The following is a 19,757-nucleotide window of genomic DNA, read 5'->3' as shown; positions in this document are numbered from 1 at the left end:
CATGGCCGCCTGATGCCAGACTACACAGGGCCCAACTTGTCATCTTTCTCTTCTCTTCTCTTCTTTTTCTCTTCTCTTCTCTTCTCTTCTCTTCTCTTCTCTTCTCTTCTCCTCTCCTCTCCTCTTCTCTCTCTCTCTCTCTCTCTCTCTCTCTCTCTCTCTCTCTGTCTCTCTCTCTCTCTCTCCTCTCTCTAAGGAAGCCCCTTTCCCTTTTTCTGTTTCTCTCCTGCTGTCTGTCTTTTTCTCTCTACCTTCATGACCCACTCCAGCCCTAACTCCTCTCCCCTTCCTTTCCCCCAAATAAATCTCTCCAATTCATATTGTTTTCGTGATATCTCATTTCAGCCCCAACAATGCCTCTATTCTGCTTTTATCAAGACATAATTTGGGTTCCCCAAAGACTGCCTTCATGCTTTCTTTTTGTTTCTTTTATGACCCATAACTAGAATTCCCTCTATTAAGGTTTGACTTTCTGACACCTCCTTGCACCTTCCCTCATTTTCCTCCTGCGTGTTCTCATAAGCAGGCTGCAGACTGATTCTTCCTGTTGTAACAAAGAACACTCTGATTGAGCAGGAAGACATTAGGAATTTCATTTACATTCATACAGATGATCTCTGATATTTGTGTGGTTGTACTTAAGGTAGTTATTTCAGAGCGAGAACATAATATATACCTCTTAGAAAAATGCAAACTTAAATTTTATAGCATTAAAGTTTATGTTTTTCCTAACAAATTAAACTATCTTCCTGATTTGTACTGAGTCATGTATAAACTATACATTGGACATGATCTGATTTTGTAAAATGGTAATGTGATGTTAATAATCACAGAGTCTGAGCCGTGATCCTTGGCATTTACAGTATGCTTTCAGGGTTTCTTTTGGCTGGGTTGAGGCTTGCAGGCAGCTTCCATGTTCTTGGCGTCTGTCTTCACATCTTCATCAGAGTTCCATGTTGAAGGTTATAGAAGTTCCTTCCATCTTTTGCCTGTAGATTTCATCAAACCTCTCATTCTGGGCCACAGTAAAGTGGTTCTTCCAATCACCCACAGTTCCTAAAAGGTGAAGCCCAGACATGAGTATCAGTCTCTGATTGATGGCTTTTGTGTGGCTGAGCAGAGTGTGGGATGCCCACATTGGAGCTGGCCTGACAGGGTCCCAGTTCATCCCTTGTGGTCTTTGTGTAGGGGTTCTAGCTTCTAAATCAAGTGGACAACTAATCCAAGTTATGTGGTGATGTGTTACAAACATATATTGGATAGTCACAGTTAAAAATAGTGAGTGGTAGACATTTAGCCATACCAGGGGATTTTAAGATGTTATGATGGCAAAAGGTCCTGGACGTAAGGAAATACACACTGTGATACTCCATGTATATTGCCATCGAAGAACAAACAAAATCAACCTACAGTGAGAGAGGATAACATTGCTCTATGTAGAAAGAGGTTGACTGGAAAGGCTGTCAGAGTAAATTTCCCAAGGTGAAGGAATTTGTTGCTACTTTGATTCAGGTGTTGGCTATATATTTTGTTTGTTTATCAAAGTGTGTTGAACTGTATACTTGATTTCCGTGGGTTGTTGTTTTTTTTATGTAGATTATATCTCGAAGATAATTTGGAGAAAATTAGGATGAGATTTTATTTTTCAACAAGCAATGGTTAAAATAATGTTTGATATGGAAATGCTCTTTGTAACACCTGTGATTCTTGTGGAAAATTATGCAACTTGATGAACAAAAATGTTCATTGAAACATTAATCAGAAAAATGTAAACACATTATCTATAGTTTCTATAATAGGAGAAATAATTGGATGAATGACAGAAAAAAAGGTGTTATATAACCATAGTTTGTGTTGTAATGAACAAATTTCTATCAGTGGTATCTATATTTGTGTTTTTAAAAAATATTTATTTATTGTGTATACAGTATTCTGCCTGCATGCACACCTGCACACCAGACAAGGGCACCAGATCTCATTGTAGATGGTTGTGGGCCACAATGTGGTTGCTGGGAATTGAACTCAGAACCTTTGGAAGAACATACTAGTGCTCTTAACCTCTGAGCCATCTCTCCAGCCCTATATTTGTGTTTTTATGGGCCAAAGCAAGCAAGCAAAGAAGCAATGCAAGTGTATACAGAGAATGGTAGATATGGATGGGCTTGGGGAAAGACTACTTGCTAAATCATCACCACTGATTAAGAGAGAAAAGGGGTATGTCTCAGGGGATTGGGATACTTTGGAGGCTGCAAGGGCAGTGAATGAATTAACTCATGTACTGGAAGAAAAATAGAGGACGTATGTAAACACCAGTTCTTAGTTACACTGGCGTGGAAAAGAAATGCATATGTTAATGAGGTGCCTGGAAGGGCTTTGTGCTGTTCCTAGCTTCTTGGGAAAGGTTTTTATTTTTTATTTTATGTGTGTGTGTGTGTGTGTGTGTGTGTGTGTGTGTGTGTGTGTGTGTGTGTGTGAGATAGGCAAGTAGGGTTGATTTAAAAAAAAGAATTATTGAATGTACTAATTAAAAAAATAATAATATTAACATTTCCCCCTTAAAACTGGACTGCCTGGGCCAATCAGAAATCTTCTTTTAGAATCTAGAAAGCATTAAGAGGCTGGATCTCAGCAATATGTGGTGAAAGTCCTGAGGCTGAGTGATTCGGGATCATGATCAAAACTAAGTCATACACAGACGCTGAGGCAGTAGCTATGGAACAGGAGGAAGGCGCAGTAGTGGAAGGCAGTGAGCTCGTATGCGGACAGTCGCTGTAATTACACGTGGTAGAGTCTTATAGCAGTGTGGCAACTTCCTGGTTTCAAGATCTTAGGTCTGATAATGAGGTGTGCCCCAGAAGTAGCTCTGGCATTAGTTATCTTTAGGTCTTGGTGCGTAGAATCTCATGTATACTAGGAACAGTCTCTAGCCTTAGGAGTTTGAGGTAGTGTTTGCTTGAGGTAGACTGACTCAGAACTAGGGATAAAGAAGCCCCACAAACCTTTTCTCATGAAAGGAGATATGGATTGGTCCAGGATAGCTTTGGGTACCGTAGAACGATTTGTCATAGGATTCTCTTTCATTTTCTCAAATGATGTCTCCTGGACGATTTTATTCAGTACTGCTTCATCCAAGTTTTTCCCCATGAACTGCATTACCTTCTGGATTTCATGCTTTGGGTTCTGTGGGTGAGAGTAACACTGAGTTGAACTGGAAGAGTTCACGACTTGATCCCATTTCTCCACACATCCCTGTAAGAATAGCATCCCTAAAGCAGCTTCTCTGCCCCTTGTAGAAGGAATCTCTTGTGCATTGCATAGATCCAACAACTGTCAATTAAAAGACCTATCATCTATGGCTGAGACATGACAGAGGTGGGACTTCCAGAAGGCAGAAGGCATTCTGGAAGAGAGCCAGCCAGGTGATTCCTGCCAGCAAGATGTCAGGGGAACAGATGCATGGTTCCAGAGCTCATGTGTCCAGCCACTTGTCAACCTGTAAAGTAATATAAATACTTGATTGTAAGTTTGCACTAGTTAGGACAGAGCCTAGCTATATGGCCTAGGTATTTGTAAATAATAATTGAGTCTTATAAGTAGTTATTTCCAGGGTGCCTTGTAGAAGGGAGGAAAAGCCCCCTCCAGCACTCCCTGATCCTGAAGCAGTAATTTACTTACCCTCTTCAAATCTTCATAGAAGAGGAAGAGAATCTGGTGTCTGTCTCGTATTTCCCACCATTCTTTCACATGGTCGAACCAGGATCCCCAACTTACTGTAACAGAGCAGTGTCCATGAACATAAGCTTCCTGGGAGTCAGGATTCTTTTTGGGGGGGGGGGTAGATGCTTAAAGTAGGTCAGAGACATGGAATGAAAATTCTGTGTCAGATATATCTTAAAGGGCACTGAGCTTCTTGATTCCGAGGTCATGTGCTTTGGGTCAGTCTTGGGGGTTTTGCCTTAATGTGATAAAGTGTCTTCATGTTGATTATGCACAACCACTTGCACCCTCGTATTATACATGACAGGGACACCAGTCCAAGGGTAATTCTATAGGCCACGAATCTCCCAATAAAGGATATTAGGGGAATCAACTGTCATGAGTGGTTCTCTCAATGCAGCCTCATTGGAGTAGGAACACAGGGATACACAAAGCATTTTTATTTACCTTTTCCATTGATGAAGGTTTCAAAATACTCATCCCAGGTACCCGGATCTGGGAGCACCTGACTCATCCTATAGAAGTGGTAATAGGAAACCATGCAGTCTTTCGCATTTCGAGCCACATAAAGGAACTTTGGAGAGGAAGAGAGGTGGGTTAAAGGGGCACAAATATGCCAGGTTTTGAGTTCTTCTTTGCCTGAGTCAGTCCTTTAAGGGATGCTCAGCTCTCCTGCTCTGGCAGAACAACTCAACCTGGAGCATTGTTGTCAATTTTGCTACCTCCAGCCCAGCCCTAACTCATTATACCTAGCGCAATTCTTGGGCCCCCTTTGTTACCAGGAGCAAACTCTTCCTCTAGAAAGTCTGACCTGTCAACTTTCTAGACTTTCATCAACTAAGATGCCAATGAGCTTTCCAGAAATTTCAGCTTGGTATCTGGAAAAGCAGTAGCTCCATCTGGTATTTGAATCAAGTAACAGTGTCATGGTTCCTATATTCTGTGAGCACAAACCTTCCTCAGTGATGATCATTTTTGCATCTGTGTGTTTTCATATAGTTGACTAAACAAATGCCAGGTGCATTTGAATAAGGCCAAGGTTGAGAAGCCCTACAGGGAGACATTGTCGCCTTGTTAGAAATCTAGCACATGTTTCCTACTGCCACCATGTTGCCATGCTCCATTGGAGAAAGGTTTTGGTTTGTTTGTTTTGAAATAGGGCCTCTCTCTCTCTCTCTCTCTCTCTCTCTCTCTCTCTCTCTCTCTCTCTCTCTCTCTCTCTCTCTCTCTCTCTCTCTCTCCCTCCCCCCTCCCCCCCCCCCTCTCTCTCACACACACACAGAGCCCTGGCTATCCTGGACTAGCATTGTAGACGAGATTGGCCTTGAATTCCCATGTACTGGGATTAGAGGCAAGAGCTACCACACTCAGACTGGAGGAAGTTTTGTTTTGTTTTTAAAGTGTTGGATTGTTTTTCTTTTCACTTGAATTCTTAAACTTTAAACCTCAGGTTGCTTTCACCTCAATATTGCCTGACAGCTTGTGGCTATCTTGTTTGCTTTTCATGTGTGTGACTTCCAACCACATCACATGACTGCCTTCTCTCCTAAACCCTCACTCCAGCCCCTTTCCAAGTTCATGCATTTCTATCCAGATGCATATAGTGTATGAGTTGGGTTAGTTCTGGTTTTTAATTTTCAATGATTACACACACACACACACACACACACACAATTTAAAAATACCATTTATTTGTGCTTAGGCTCTGTTCCAGTCCCCATGCAAACATTAAAGCTAATATTGTTGAATCACCCAGTCCATCAAATACCCCTGCAGGGCTCCAGGCTCAATTTGCTTTTCTAAATTTTATTTCCTCTTTATTTTTCTGTAACTTGAGGGCTTTTTCAACTTCTTTGTTCTCAGCTGGGCACCTTAAAGGGTCCTTCCTCAGTGATTTAGTGATATCAGGTCTCAGTAAGGGCAGAAATAGAATTCTCATTCCTCACCCACCTTTACCAGCAGTAGACAAGTCATTTGATTGTGGAGTCCCAACTATACTCCTGGTATCTAGAAATATTTTAGCTCTTTTAAAACAACATTTAAATATTTAATTACTTAATTATTTTATTATATGGATGTTTGCCTGCTTATATGAATATGCACTCTGTGCATGCAGTACCTACAGAAACCAGAAGAGGGAAAAGATCCCCCTAGAACTGAAGCTTCAAACTGTTTTGAGCCACCATATGGTGCAGAGATCTGAACCAGGGTCCTCTAGAAGACCAGCCAGTGCTCTTAACCACTGCGCCATCTCTCCAGACCTTTTTGTCCTTCTTTCCCTTATTCCCACTTACAAAGACGGTATCCTTCTCAGCAAAGCTATTGCCTCATCCTGGGATCTCAGCTCCATTCACTGCAAGGATACTCTACCCTTACACATTCCTGCCATGCTCCAGCACTCTCAATGTGGCAGGGACATACTAAACTAGAAGTATGGTACATGACATAGTTCTAGAAAAAGTAAAACAAGCCCAGAGGCTTCTGAGGCTGCATCCAAGCACTGGCTTGTTCTGCGGCTCGACTATGCTTTCCTATTCTGAATAACCAGTCCTCCATACTTATTCTACTCAGGCTTGTTTCTGCTCCATTCCATCAGCCCTTCTCCAGCCTATGTTCCTGCTCCCCACCACCAGTATGCGTCAGCCTCCGCCTTCACATCATATCTGAAACCACCCAGGGAACACCCTACTACCTCTAGCCTTGTCTTCTGCTTAGTACTATGTGCTAGTTCTCAAAGGGAGTGGGTAGAGAGTGCCGAGGAAGGTGTTCTCACTCAGGCTCCAGAGGCCTGACTCTCTGGGCTTCCCTTGCTCAGTCCCAGGGGAACTGCTGCTGTCTTACCTTACAGTTATTTGTCCAGAAAGATGGTGGCAGCAGCTGAGTGGGAAGATGAGTCCTTAGTATCCTTGGAGCTGGCATCTCATTGGCTTTATCCACACCTTTAACCAAATTCAGAAGATGACAGCACAATATGCCCAGCACACGGGAGCTTCCACTCTAGGTACCGATCACCCACACATGGATCATCCTATTTTTGGCTTTTAGGGGGGGTGGGTCCTTTAGAAGGGTTATTGGCATTGATTTTGTGTTTGTAGGTACGAGCTTTCAGTGAATTTACTTTGTCAGTTGGTAGAAGATAAGATGGAGGCTCAAATAAGTCTGTGTTATTGAGAAAATTGAAACCAAACTGCTCCTTGGGCCATGCCCCGCCCCTCCGCCCTGAAGCAGCCTTTTTCTTTTGAGGGGGAAAAAAAAAAGGCAAGCCCCCGCCAATAACTTATATGTGGATCTCTAAACCTATAGAAAAACAGATTCCCTGCAAAATCAAATTCTAGACTCTATTCTTACTTATTTAAGAAAATTTAGAGGCCCAGGCTATCAGACTCCACAAGATCAGAGAGATACCAATGGCAACACATCCCTCACCTGTATGGTGTGGTCAAACCTCAACCAAATGTGCCCTGCACACATCATTGGAATTGTGCTTTTCTATCCTGGGATCCCTTTTCCTCATCTTACTGAATAGGAAGGAATCAGAGACAGCCTGACTTCATGGAACCTCCTCTTTCCTCTGAGAGCTGGAGATAAGGACCCTGCCCCCCCCCCCAACACACACATTCTACCATGTGGCATGGATTCTCATCAGAGCCTTTTCATGCTGCTATCTGTCTGTATGTCTGTGGGATTAACAATTCTTCTAACAAGCCTTTCATCTCAAAGGAAACTCCTCTCAGTGCCCCTCTCAAACCCAAAACCTCAGATCATTTTAAAGATACCCCAATGAATTTACTCTGTCACTTTGGCGATGATGAGCTGGAAGCTGGGAATAGAAAAGGCTATCTTACTAAGGTAGATCCAGTCAGGATCAGGCCCTTCTTACTTCCCTGCCAGAGCCAAGCCCTCTCTTTGGTTCTCTGCAGTGATGGTTCATCTACAATATAAAAACAATGTGTTGACACATGATTTATGATTTTTGCACTTCTATTTATGACTCTTAAAGGGACTTGCTCTGTGAAATCATTGAATTAGACTGAGGAGAGGGGCAATAAAGGTAACACAGAGTCTCCCTAAGGGTGTCCTTTAGCCTAGCACCTAGGCTTTTGGAAGTGATATCAATGGGAGCTGGGACTTAATCTTGAGTACCACAGTTGTTTCTAGGTTTGGGGTGACTTCATTCTGTTAGGTGGCACATTCTAATCTGGATTCTGATCCATAGTGAATGGTAAAGATTCTTTTACATGAAGAATCAGGAAGCCTGCTACACAGAGGGGGTAGTTATAAAAACTAGAAGTGTGACTGATAATAATTGACTTTTAACTATAAATGTACAGTAGGAGGAAATACTGTGAAATGACTTTCCAACTTGCTTGTATGATGTGAGGTCTAGAATGTGACCAGCTATACTGGTTACTTTCCATTGTCAACATGACTGTAGAATCACCATGAAATAGATCTCTGGGTGTGCATATCTATAATGGTGTTTACAGAAAGGCTTAACCAAAAAATATGGGCAGCACAATGGGGAATTAGACTAAATGGAAACACAAAGGAAAGCTGAGCATTAGCATTCGTCACTACTTCCTCACTATAGAGGAAGTAGCATTCAAGCTTCTTGACAGACTCATAATATAAGCTGAAAGTTGAAATTCAAGGCAGAAATGTCCAAAATTCACATTTGTGGGATTAGAGACAAGAAAAGAATGGATCTGGGCACAGTGGCACATGCCTTTAACCCAGAAGTCAGGAGGCAGATACAAATAGATCTCTGTGAGTTCAAGGCTAGCTAGTGAGTTATAGGGCAGTCAGGGCTATGTAGAGAGATACTTCCACAAAACAAAACAAAACCCAAAGAAGCAGGGAAGGAAGGGGGAGAAAGAGGGAAGGGAAAGAAGAAGAGAAGGAGGAGGAGATAAAGAGACAAGGCCAGGACAGAGACAAGGCAGGAGAGGAACACGGAGAGTCAAAGGCTCTTACCTGATGGCTGGGGTGGCCGTGCCCACTCAATAAGCGGATGCCGGTGATGAATGATGACTCGCTGGCACTTCTCTACATCCCATTCTGCTCAATCATGTCCACGATTTCCTGGATCCATGTTGTCCCTGAGGAGACAGGGACGAGTAAGAATCTGCAACCTACCATTCTCCCCTTTAAGCATCCTGAATAAGGGATGTAGAGCCAGATGTCGGCTTTCCCCACCACTCTGGCCACAGTCCTGTTAGCTATGGCAGGAAGACTTTGGATTTCTGTAGAGAGTAGAAGAACAGAAACAAAGGTTACCTCTTCCTGGGAAACATGAATGGTTCAGCTGAGTGAGCTTCAAAAACCCCAGGGACACAGGCATTTGAGATGGAGCTCATCATGGGACAGCAAGGGCAGGTTTCCCTTGCAGTTCCATCTTAGGGAGGAGTTCAGATGCCTCAGAGGGTGAGGCTAGGGCTTTTAATCTGCTGAGTTACCTGATTTAGGGTAAGTACAAATGAGGAGGTCATCTGGCTTGGCCTTAAAGGTCTGAATCTGCTTCCAGTTGTCCACAATTGCAGCCTGCAAGGGGACCCCTGCTACTTCTTTCAGTTTGGCTTGTTTGCTCGATTCTTGGGTCAAGGCCATAGTATCTCAAGGTGGAGGGTCCAGTTCCTGTGAGAACAGAAGGGAATTTTCAAAAAAAAATGTGATAAAGCATCCACAACTTGTAAATGACTCTTAACTGTCGTTGGTGGACAGCTCAGTGGCATTAATAATATTACCGCTGTTCTATGCGTGTCATCATCTTCCATCTCCAAAAAACATTTCACTTTCCTAGATGGAAATTAGGAACTCACTAATTCTAAATCTCTCTCCTCTGGCCCCTAGTTACCACCGTTTCCCTTTCAAACTCCACCAACTCTGCATGCTTTACATAAGTAACCAGAGTTTGTCTTTGTGAAAGGTGTGTTTTATGTAGTTAAATGTTCTTAAGGATCAGCTGTGTTGTAGCATGTCACTGAATTTCCTTCCGATTTAGTGTTGACTGTTATTGCATGCCTGCTTGTCCTATGTTTGTTTATCCATGTCTTTATCCATGGGCACTTAGAGTTCCTCCTTTCAGCTATTCTGTATGAAGCAGCTTTAAACAGGATTTACAAACATCTAAGCTCCAATGTTCATGTATTTGGGTTTGTAACTCAATGCAGAGTGGCAAGATGGTATGTTTATCATTTTGAGTAGTCGTCATAGCACTTTTCTACAGTGGCTGTATCATTTTAGAGGTTCACGAGCAGTATACAGGGCTCTAATTGTCACTGACGTGTAATGTGCCCGGCTTAAATATCTATCCCATAGATTTCTTTTGCATTCCCCCATGACTAATGTAAATATCTTCTCATGTGCTTGACGTCTACTTTATGTCTTTTTTGGAGAGATGCACATATTTGCACTGTTTGTTTGCTGTTGGTTTCTATACCTAGAAGACATATAAAAGGGAAGTAGGATGAGCGAGCCTCAGTTACTCTAAGAGCAAGTGGCTGCTGCAGCTCCAGAAGGTATTTACTGTTGCGGCTTAGAGGATGACAGGCTAATGTTCAGTGACTGCTCCAGTGCTGGGCTGAGAACCTTCATAATCAAACCAATTGTTGTTAATCTTACATAACATGAGAACAGTAGAGGGGAAGGGTCTTTATGGAAAGCGTAACAGCAAATAATTGCTGGAAATTCAATAAAGCAATCTAGCTTGGCCACTGAAGGGAGTGAGAGAAGAAACAATTTACCCAGTCTGTCCAGACCACTATCAGAAAGACTGACTCCCAGAGACAGTTGACTTCTCTGGAATGGATGCAGTGCTTTTAGGAAATGAAACACCAATTATTCTAAGAACACTTCAAGTAGAAGCTCCAGCTATAATTATAATGCGACATAGAAGGTAGACGTTTCATAAAACTATGAGGTGTGGAGTGGTCACCTGCAGCAGAGGAAGGTAGGTTATTGATATCTGCTCCTCCTTTCTTTTTTGATGGTCAGGAATGAGAGTGTTGCAATGTCTTTCTACATATCCCAGGATGCTGCATAGCTCACCGTGTAGCCAAGAATGGCACTGAATTAACAGTCCTCCTACCTCAGTCTTCTCGGCGCTGAGGTGACAAGTGTACGCAGCCTAGTCCGTGCTTAGAGCACTGACACTTCCTACAGACCTTCTTGTTCGGTCCTTCCCCCAAATTCTTTCTTCTCTTTTAATTCATGTCATAAGTTTATCATAGGAAATAATTATCATTCCTCTAAATATGGGAAGGCTTGCAAAACACAGGGTAAATGGCTTGCTCAGGGACGCAGCTAGCATCTGTCTACAAATCCCATCATCCTATTTTTAAAACTGCCTCATTTTAAATTGTGTGTGTGCATGTGGCATTGAAATTGAAAAAAAAAAAAAAAAAAAAAAAAAAAAAACCAACCTGCTATAAGCCCATCTGCACAAAGAAAAACTGTACTGCCACATCTTGCTCGTATCGTTTGAAGTGCTGAATTTGTGGGCAACAGAAAACTACGTAGATACACTTATATTGCAAAAGCATCGTTGGATAAGATTGCACTGAATCGCGTGCCTCCCAATTCATGTGTCGCGCTGTAATCGCCATACCTTAGAATCTGACTGTCTGAGATAGGGCCCTAAAGGGTTGATGAAGTCAAGATGAGGTCTGTACGGCAAGCTCTAATTCAACCATACTGAGGTTGTTCTAAGAAGAGAGGTAGACACACAGAGAAGCACCGAGTGATGCACAAAGGAAACATCATATGTGGACATAGTAGAAGATGGCCCTGCGCAAGCAGAAGAGAAGGCCTTGAGAAACCACGTCAGCTGACACCTTGATCTGGACCTCTTGCCTCAGAACTGTAGAAACGTGTTTAAACTACCTAAACTAGGGTGACTTGGTTACAGTCGGATGAGCTTGATTAAGCTCAGAAACGAGGTACTCCATTGAACTTTGGAAAATAAAGGGGATTAATTTTTTTTGGCTTTCCTATATAATTGACCATATAGCACTAGAAGGCATGTTTTTTTATTTTTTTATTGTTAGCATACCTGCCCCAGTCTGCCTAGCAACCTATGATGTCATCACCTGCTTGTCACTAGGTATGCCTCTGCCCAGGATATAATAGGGGCAAACTCTCCCTCCCTCCCTCCCTCCTTACCTCTCTCTCTCTCTCTCTCTCTCTCTCTCCCCCCCCCCCGGGTGCCCCTCCTTCTCCTCTGCTTTCCCACGCTCAGACAATAAACTTCTCCATCTCATATCTGTTGCCTGGAATCTCATTTTTAATCATTACAGTGGTGCCGAAACCCAATGGGCCATTCCATTGTCTTCTCAGTGGAGTCCCATCCCCTTCACTGTCCGCAGCAAACTGCTTTCTCTAAGTACACTGTTCTCCCATTGCTGCTGGCTTGGACTCAGGCTAGCCTACCCATGAGCCGTGCCATTGTTGGTAAGCAACTGGCCAGTTGCAGCTTGCATCTGCCTGAGAAGGACTTTAAAATTGCCTGCCACCACTCAACACCGCTGTGCACCACCTGACCTTACACACCACCCTGCCATCACTGCCCCACCCTGCTAGAAGCAGCACCTGTGATGGCTACTTTGAAACAGGTTCACTGTGCTGATGCCACAGTGGACCAGGAGTTCTGCCATCAGAACTCAGTTCTCTCCTCTGCTGAGGTAAATTTAAAATTGTACTTAAAAATTCATCCACATGGTTCAAGCTTTCTCCCTTTCCATGTGGCCTGCACACTCACCACTTACCCATCCTCTACAGATTCCAAAGGCTTTCGCTCTGCTCTCTCCTCCTGCCCCCCATTTACCACAGCGGGAGCTCCAATGCACTAGCGCCATTCTGCAGGCCTGGTATGGCCAGGGGCTGGGTTTGGAAGGGACTACTCTGGACCAGAAGTACTTCCGCCTTGAACCACTCAGGGATGGCTGGGACCCCTCCATCCAAAATGTCCCTGTTCCCTGGCAGCTGCCCTTGACTAATTCTGGGTTAAGGGAGCTAGATAAACCACATTCTCTGCTAAAAAAAAAAAAAAAAAAACCTGGTCTTATTCTCCAAGACTGTACTTCCAGCTCATAAAAATTAAAATCTTCTCTAATTCCCTTTTGTGCTCTCTCTCAAAACAAAACAAAACAAACAAACAAACAAAAAACCCACAACAACAAAAAAAACTTTTACATTGTAAACTCTTATCTAAGGATTTATACTTTGTTTATTGGGTGTCATGTATAGAATCTAAATTCAAACTCTCATTTAGACTATATGATGTAAAACACCAATTATAAAACTTCTTAATCATAATAACTCTTTGTTTATCTCCTTTTAGATAAAGAAACCAACAAATTTCATTTTATTGTGCCCTGGTTCAAAATGTTTCTTATTTCAAGTTTATAATGGGTTATACAAATTAGCAAGATGAATACTGTTTCGCCCACTGGGGGCACCTGCAGGCTTCTTGATCAGTTGATTTTGCATACTGTCCTGCTGTATTGCTACATTATAATATACTAATTCTAGAGGCATACATTTATTTACAATGTTAAAATTATTATGCCCTACCTACAGTCTCAAAAGCATAAAAATCACAGCCTTATAATATGCTTAGCCTTGGTTTTCTTAATCTATACTATAACTTAGACTTTTATAAACTAAATCATACAGGATACTGTTATGTTCTCTGTTCATGGACTATGTTTATGATTTTTAAGACCTCAACAAGGATAAAACCTAAAACCTTAGTCTTTAATTATTGAGCTCTTATAAACGATCAAATACTAAACATGTTCAGAAATATTTTTAGTCATGCTAGAACCAATTTTCAAGGTCGAATGTAAAATGGGATCATAACATTCTGCTTTATGTTTGCAAAATGTAGTTTAGAACAGATAACTATACAATCCAGACAAAGATTGCTTAACGCAAATATGCTTGTCCTCCAACTTCTCAGAGATCCACTGAATATGACATTTAACATGAGTAAATTTATTATAAAAAAAATAAAAACAGAGATTCCAAGATCATAACAGTAGTTCCCCAAGGTCTCAGAAGATTTGGGCACAAGGGCAGATGACTTGAATCCTGGATTGTAGTTGCTGACAGTAGGCAAGACTTCCCCTAAAGTCTCACCTTTTTCTAGAGTCCAGACTAAAATATGGACAAACTAGACATTTCGGAGAGTCATTGTCTCACTTTACTGAAAACAAGGTGAGGTCAGTTTCTTCCCATGTTCTCCTTCCACAAAAACAGCCTCTTGTCTTCTGTGTCTGATGGCCAGAGTGTCTCTGCCCATGGTGCAGTGTTGCCCCAGGAGACAACTGTATAGAAACTGGGATATGACTAGTTACCTCTGTCACTTTTATTAATATGAAGAGCTTGTCACCCTTCTTTTGGCATCCACTTACAGGTAGTGTCAGCTATGGTCACTGCTGTCTTTTGAATTGGGGAGATAGACACATAAAACTCTCCAGGAAGTCTCCCTTTCATCCTGTGAGGTTAGGTCCTTATGGCCCTCCTTTGTGAAACAAATCTCTTTGAACAGAAGTTATTGCTCTTTTCCATGGAGTTAACTTTTCATTTTGTTTTCTGAGACAGGGTCTCCCACTGTCCTCCGACAGTCCTCAAACCTACAGCAATCCTCCCCACTTGGCTGTCAGGGGCATCTCACGTTGCAAGTAAACCTTTACAGGTCTTATGCCAGGGTGCTATAGTTACTTGCCTATATAAGTAAACGTCTTTGAGCAGGAGATCTATTCAGTGCAGTCCCTTTTACTACTTGAGTGGTGATGGAATTAAAAGGAGGGTCCTGGGGGGAGAGGAAAAGCCATTGCCATGGAAGTCTAGTTAGTTGGCAAGAGGGGAGTTTTTGCTGGGGTGGTGGTGGGGGGATTAGGCAGCCTAATGGAGATAGTATCATGGAGGGGTGGTTGCAGGATTTTCTCAATTGAACACTGCCAGCATTGGCTTCACATGCCTTTTATTTTATTTTCTCAGGTTTCTTGGGACTTAGGATCTTTCTGGCTTGAGTTAAATTGACTTGCAGAACTAAATTCTAAGAACACACAGGAACAAATTAGACTAAACATTTCAGATTAAACTGCTCTTACCTTCGAGCTGTAGTTGTCAGTAATCCACAGGCTGGACTGCCCAGTTCACTGAGTACAAAAGTACATTTCAAAAAAGGAGCAAAATATGTCCAGGGTATGGCAAAACACAGAGTCTCAAATTCTACTGTCTTGAAAGGATCCACTATACAGCAGTCAATCCAGAGGCTCTGCTGTCAGTGTGGCCAGCTTGAGCCTTAACCTGCAGAATCAGGACTGCAAGAAACAAACCTTGGCATCTGCCCAATGAGGAAATAACTCTCCACTGTGTAGTGATTGGTCAAGTACAAACCTCCACTATCGCGAGTGCCTGCAAACTCTAGACTGCTTAGGTAAATGCATGGAGGCCAACACCCTGCTCCTCCCTGTCTGTGACTAGCTAGCGCTCTGCCGTGCTCAGGCTCCTGGCTTTGTCGCAGAGCCCATGGTCTTGCAGGCTGAGCTTCTCCCTCCCTCATCTGACAGAGAGTCTAAAATGGGCAATGACTAGTGTGTAGCAACACTTACGACTAAGAATGAAAGACCCCAAAGCCTCCACATTCTGCTTTTTTGCTCAAAACAGCCTGTGCCTAGCTGAGTGCAGTCCTTGTTAGTTACATAAACCAGCAGTATGAGGTTGATATACATGGCCTCTTTTCACCTTTCAAGACCTGTGATGCTAAGATGTGCCAAACCAACAAATTATTAACTACTAGGTTTCAGTAAGTAAACTAACTCCCATCCTCCCTCCCCTTGTGAAGCTTAAAATCTGAGTGAGTTAAAAAGGTATTTCAGGACACTAATCCGTTACTTCATTATCTTAGTCTTGCTGGCCTGCTAAAGAATTTATTCCCACAACAGTTAGTCCTTAGGTCCTTGGGTCCTATCCTGTTAGCAAGTAAATAGACTTGGGTTCAGTAATGGGGAAACTAGAAGGCTGGCTGCAGGATCTCAGGCCTCCAGTGGAACCTTCTTAGAGATTCATTTTCTATATCTGTAAAATGTGGGGCATGCTAACTACGTCCAATCAATACTGTTAGATAAAACCAAGGAGACGAACAGACATACCTAGCTCAGACTAAGTAGTTACAAATGCTGGTTGTTCCCCTTGCTTTCAGGAATATATTCATCAACACCCACATGAAGAAGGGAAAGAACATAAGTCGAGAACTAGAGCCCACATATGTGTGTTTATTTATACTCACCTTATTCTCTGTTAGATATACTGGCATAGAGGCAAATTATATTCTTTGGTGTCCTTGGCTATCTCACAAATAAAACTGATCTCTTTTGGACACTTTCAAACTCATTTAGCCCCTCTACTAAAGCTTACCTCATCTTCTTCAATCATGTAATTCCTATGACCTCATGGCTGACATATCTTCTACCACCTCTTTTTAAAAGGAGAGTTTTTTTTGTTGTTGTTGTTGAGTTTCAAGTCACAATTACCTTGTAGCAGAAGTCCCTGTGTCCAAGTGTCTGTTTGGAGATATCCTATACTGCATGCAACTGTTTTCACACTCAAAGTGTCACCTTAGATGCTTTCCTCCATGTAACAGTGTCATTTAATTGAACAGGTATTTATTGAGGGTGACTTTAAATTAGATAAATTCATAGTTTCTATGCCCCTAGGATATATGGTTAGCGAGCATTGCTTGAGCATTGGTCTCAATGATGAACTAGAGTGCCACTCAGTCTTCAGTAACTCTGTTTGCCCTGCTACCACACATCAAATTTTGGGCACCAACCAGATGCCAGTAAATGAGAAAACAGAAGTGTTAAACAGAGTGCCACAGTAAAAACAGACAGACAAAAACCAGGAGAGAAAGAGGATTAAAGTCCTCAAAGATTCACTGTAGTTCTGACAGTCTGGGAGTCAAATAAGGAAGTCTCTAGAAAAAAATCTGTAAATGTATGTAATCATGTATGCACCAAACCAGGCATACCCAATTTCATAAAACAAATGCTACTTATTAGGTCTTAATCCACAGACTAACCCCAACAGTATGATATTGGGTGACTTTAGTACCCCATTCTCACAAACTGACAGGTTGTTCAGATACAAACTAAACAGATAAAATATTGGAATTAAATAAAACCATAACTCAAAATGACAGAAAATATCTTACAGAACATCTACGTGTACATTAAAATTACACTGCATCCTCAGCAGGACAAAGAACTCTCTCCAATACTGGCCACATACTAGAACAGAAAGCAACTCTCAGCAAATACAGGAAAATTGAAATAACCCTGCATTCTATCTGAACATGATAGAATATTGCATCTTTGGATGCCTACCTAAAAAAAAAACAACTGAGAGATCTAAAATTAATAACAGTGATATATACAAAAGCCTTGAAAAACAAGAACAAACCAAACCCCACAACAGTAAGTCAGCATCAAAGTAAGTATAGAAAGTAATGAAATGGAAGTAAACAAAAATTTACAAAGAATCAATTAAATAAAAAGATGGGTCTTTGAAAATATAACATTTGACAAACTGTTAGTTAATTAAGTTAGTTAAGGAAAAGAATGCACATCTAGGAAGCCATGAATTAATAAAGTCCTAAGTGAATGTGGGTGTTGACAGACCAAAATTAATAGAATTAAAAATAAAAGGATATATTATAACAGATACAAATGAAATTCAGAAAATCATAGGGACATACTTTAAACGCCTCTATTCTACTAAACTGAAAAATCTAAAAGAAATAGATAAATTTCTAGATACCCTTGACATTGCAAGATTAAGCCAATAAAAATAAGTCATTTAAACAGATCCATAACTAATAATGAGATTGAAGCAATAATAAAACATGTCCCAATTAAAGAGTGCCCCAAAGTGGATGGATTCATTGCAGAATTTTAGCACAATTTCAAAGAATTAATCGTAATACCGTGCAAAATGGAAAAAGAATGCAAGAGCCAGCAGATGCAGAGGAAAGCTGTAAAATGCTGACTTCTAGAAATGACATAGCTGGTGCCTCAATTAACACACAGCAGATGTGGCTACCTGTGAAAGACCTGCACAAGGTCAGCAAATCAACTAACTAAAACGAATTCCATTAAAATTTCAGTCTGATTTATTGTTACCACCAAGCTCCAGCATGAAGGAGGCAGGTGCACCAAGTGCTGGTCATGACAGGAAGAGTCAGCCCAATCATAGCTGCTTTTCCTTCTTTCTTTTTCTCCTGCTTTTCTGTTTTCTATGTTTTACACTGAATTACTATTCTTTTGTAATCAGAATATAATGATGTTTTCCTTAGCACAATTTTTAACTCTTTTTAGGTTTTAATTAGAACACTTTATACTTTTTCTCCCACAGACAGGCCTTCCCAGGTACTCCCACTCTGCTCTCAAATTCATGAACTCTTTTTCTTTAATTGTTGTTACATATATTTATGTGTTTACATATTCTGAAATACGTAAATACAACCTGATCAGTCTACATAATTTTACTTATTTTCCTATGTTTTGACAGCTGATCATTTTGTTTGGAAGATTATTTCTCCTACTCTCAAGATCCCGTATTTGCCGTTGACTGGGCTGGAGCCTCATGAGCTTTGCCCAGTGTCTGTTGGTATCTTTTTTGTTCAGGTGATGTTTAGGTAGTAGTGTTGGTGAGGCTCCATGTAGCATCTCTGACATTCCTAGGAGACACAGTCTCAAATCACATGGCTCTTACAACCTTTCTTCCCCCTTTTCCACAGTGACTGCTGAGCCTAAGGATAGGAATTGTGTTGTAAACACATCAGCTGGATCTGGGACTCCAAAACCCTGTTTTGACCATTTGTGGTTTTCTATGATGGTCTCTGTTTCAGAAGTTTCCTTGATGAGGGGATAAGAAATGCCCATATCTGAAGAGATCCTGGAGGAGGCCTCTAGAACAGCATCTTGTTGTCCTAACACTTTCTAGCTTTGCCTCCAAGCTAAAAGATGAATATTGCCTGAGGACAGAGAAAGATGATGACAGCATGTGTACAGACTTGCACAGTATGTTTCAGACTTGCTCTTCAGAGGGTGTGGACTAATTTCACAGAATCAGGACTTGAGTATTGACCAACGATCAGAAATGTATAATTTCTAAAGATAGACTTTTAGCAGGAACAAAAGGACTTGGAGAATCTCCACAGGGATGGGTTGTGACAATCTGGAGGCTACTTTGTACTCCTCAGTGTGAGCACTTAGATCAGGCAGATGATGGGCTCGGGATTTCTGCTGCTGAGGCTTTTGCCTGAGTTATTCTAAGACTTCGTAAGATGACAGACTGTCTTGAGAAACTGTTGCAGTTCCTGTCCATCCAAGTGCTCGAGGGATACTTTAGTCTGTCATCGATATGTAGACAAAAACCACAGCTGGATGCTGCTAGCTGCTGTAAGTGGGTCTTTGGAACAAAGTGGTTATTGTTCATAGCGTCTGTGTCTCAGGAAGTCGACTGCTTTAGTGTACTCTTGAATTATTTGCTTTTTAAAAGCAAAACCTTCTTTTTTCAATATTAATTAAAAGATAGTGCCTTATTGTATGTCTAGCATGTTCTAGGAATCATTTTTACAATGTCATTTATATCTCTATTAGTCATGTGAGATTGCTGCTATTGCTCCCCCCTTGCCACAAAGACACCAAGGCAGCACATACAGTGAAAAGAGATTGGAACTCCAGGCCCATCTCTGTCTTTTTGTAGTAAGCAGCTTTCTCACCGAACACTGCAGCTGCACAGGCATAAAGGAAACTTCTACTTTTGATGATTAACCCAACACTTATCTTCTTTGGCCAAATGCCTGAGTACAATTCTGGCTTCAACCTGTAACCTTCTTCCTCTATGGGCATCACTCTTTTATCCTTGGAATCTCCTGCTGATTGCAGAAGGTCATCTGATGATTAAATACAGGGAACACTCTCTCTCTCTCTCTCTCTCTCTCTCTTCTCTCTCTCTCCTCTCTCTCTCTC

At 41.6% G+C, this 19,757-nt stretch overlaps 1 protein-coding gene across 1 annotated transcript; it reads right to left on the bottom strand.

Annotated features, from left to right (window-relative positions):
* Positions 1–291: 291 nt before the first annotated feature.
* LOC127186263 (sulfotransferase 1C2-like) lies at positions 292–14,976 on the bottom strand. The gene is given in 9 exon segments (XM_051142703.1): positions 292–1,056; positions 3,000–3,180; positions 3,676–3,770; positions 4,165–4,291; positions 6,559–6,656; positions 8,692–8,772; positions 8,775–8,816; positions 9,174–9,351; positions 14,832–14,976. Coding segments are annotated over 8 exon segments (888 nt in total). The 5' UTR covers positions 9,325–9,351; positions 14,832–14,976; the 3' UTR covers positions 292–943.
* Between the last annotated feature and the right edge of the window lie 4,781 nt (positions 14,977–19,757).

This window comes from Acomys russatus, unplaced genomic scaffold (assembly GCF_903995435.1).
Source record: "Acomys russatus unplaced genomic scaffold, mAcoRus1.1, whole genome shotgun sequence".
Taxonomy (NCBI): domain Eukaryota; kingdom Metazoa; phylum Chordata; class Mammalia; order Rodentia; family Muridae; genus Acomys; species Acomys russatus.
The sequence above is the reverse complement of the archived record's forward strand: the minus strand, read 5'-3'. Positions and strand labels throughout refer to the sequence as shown.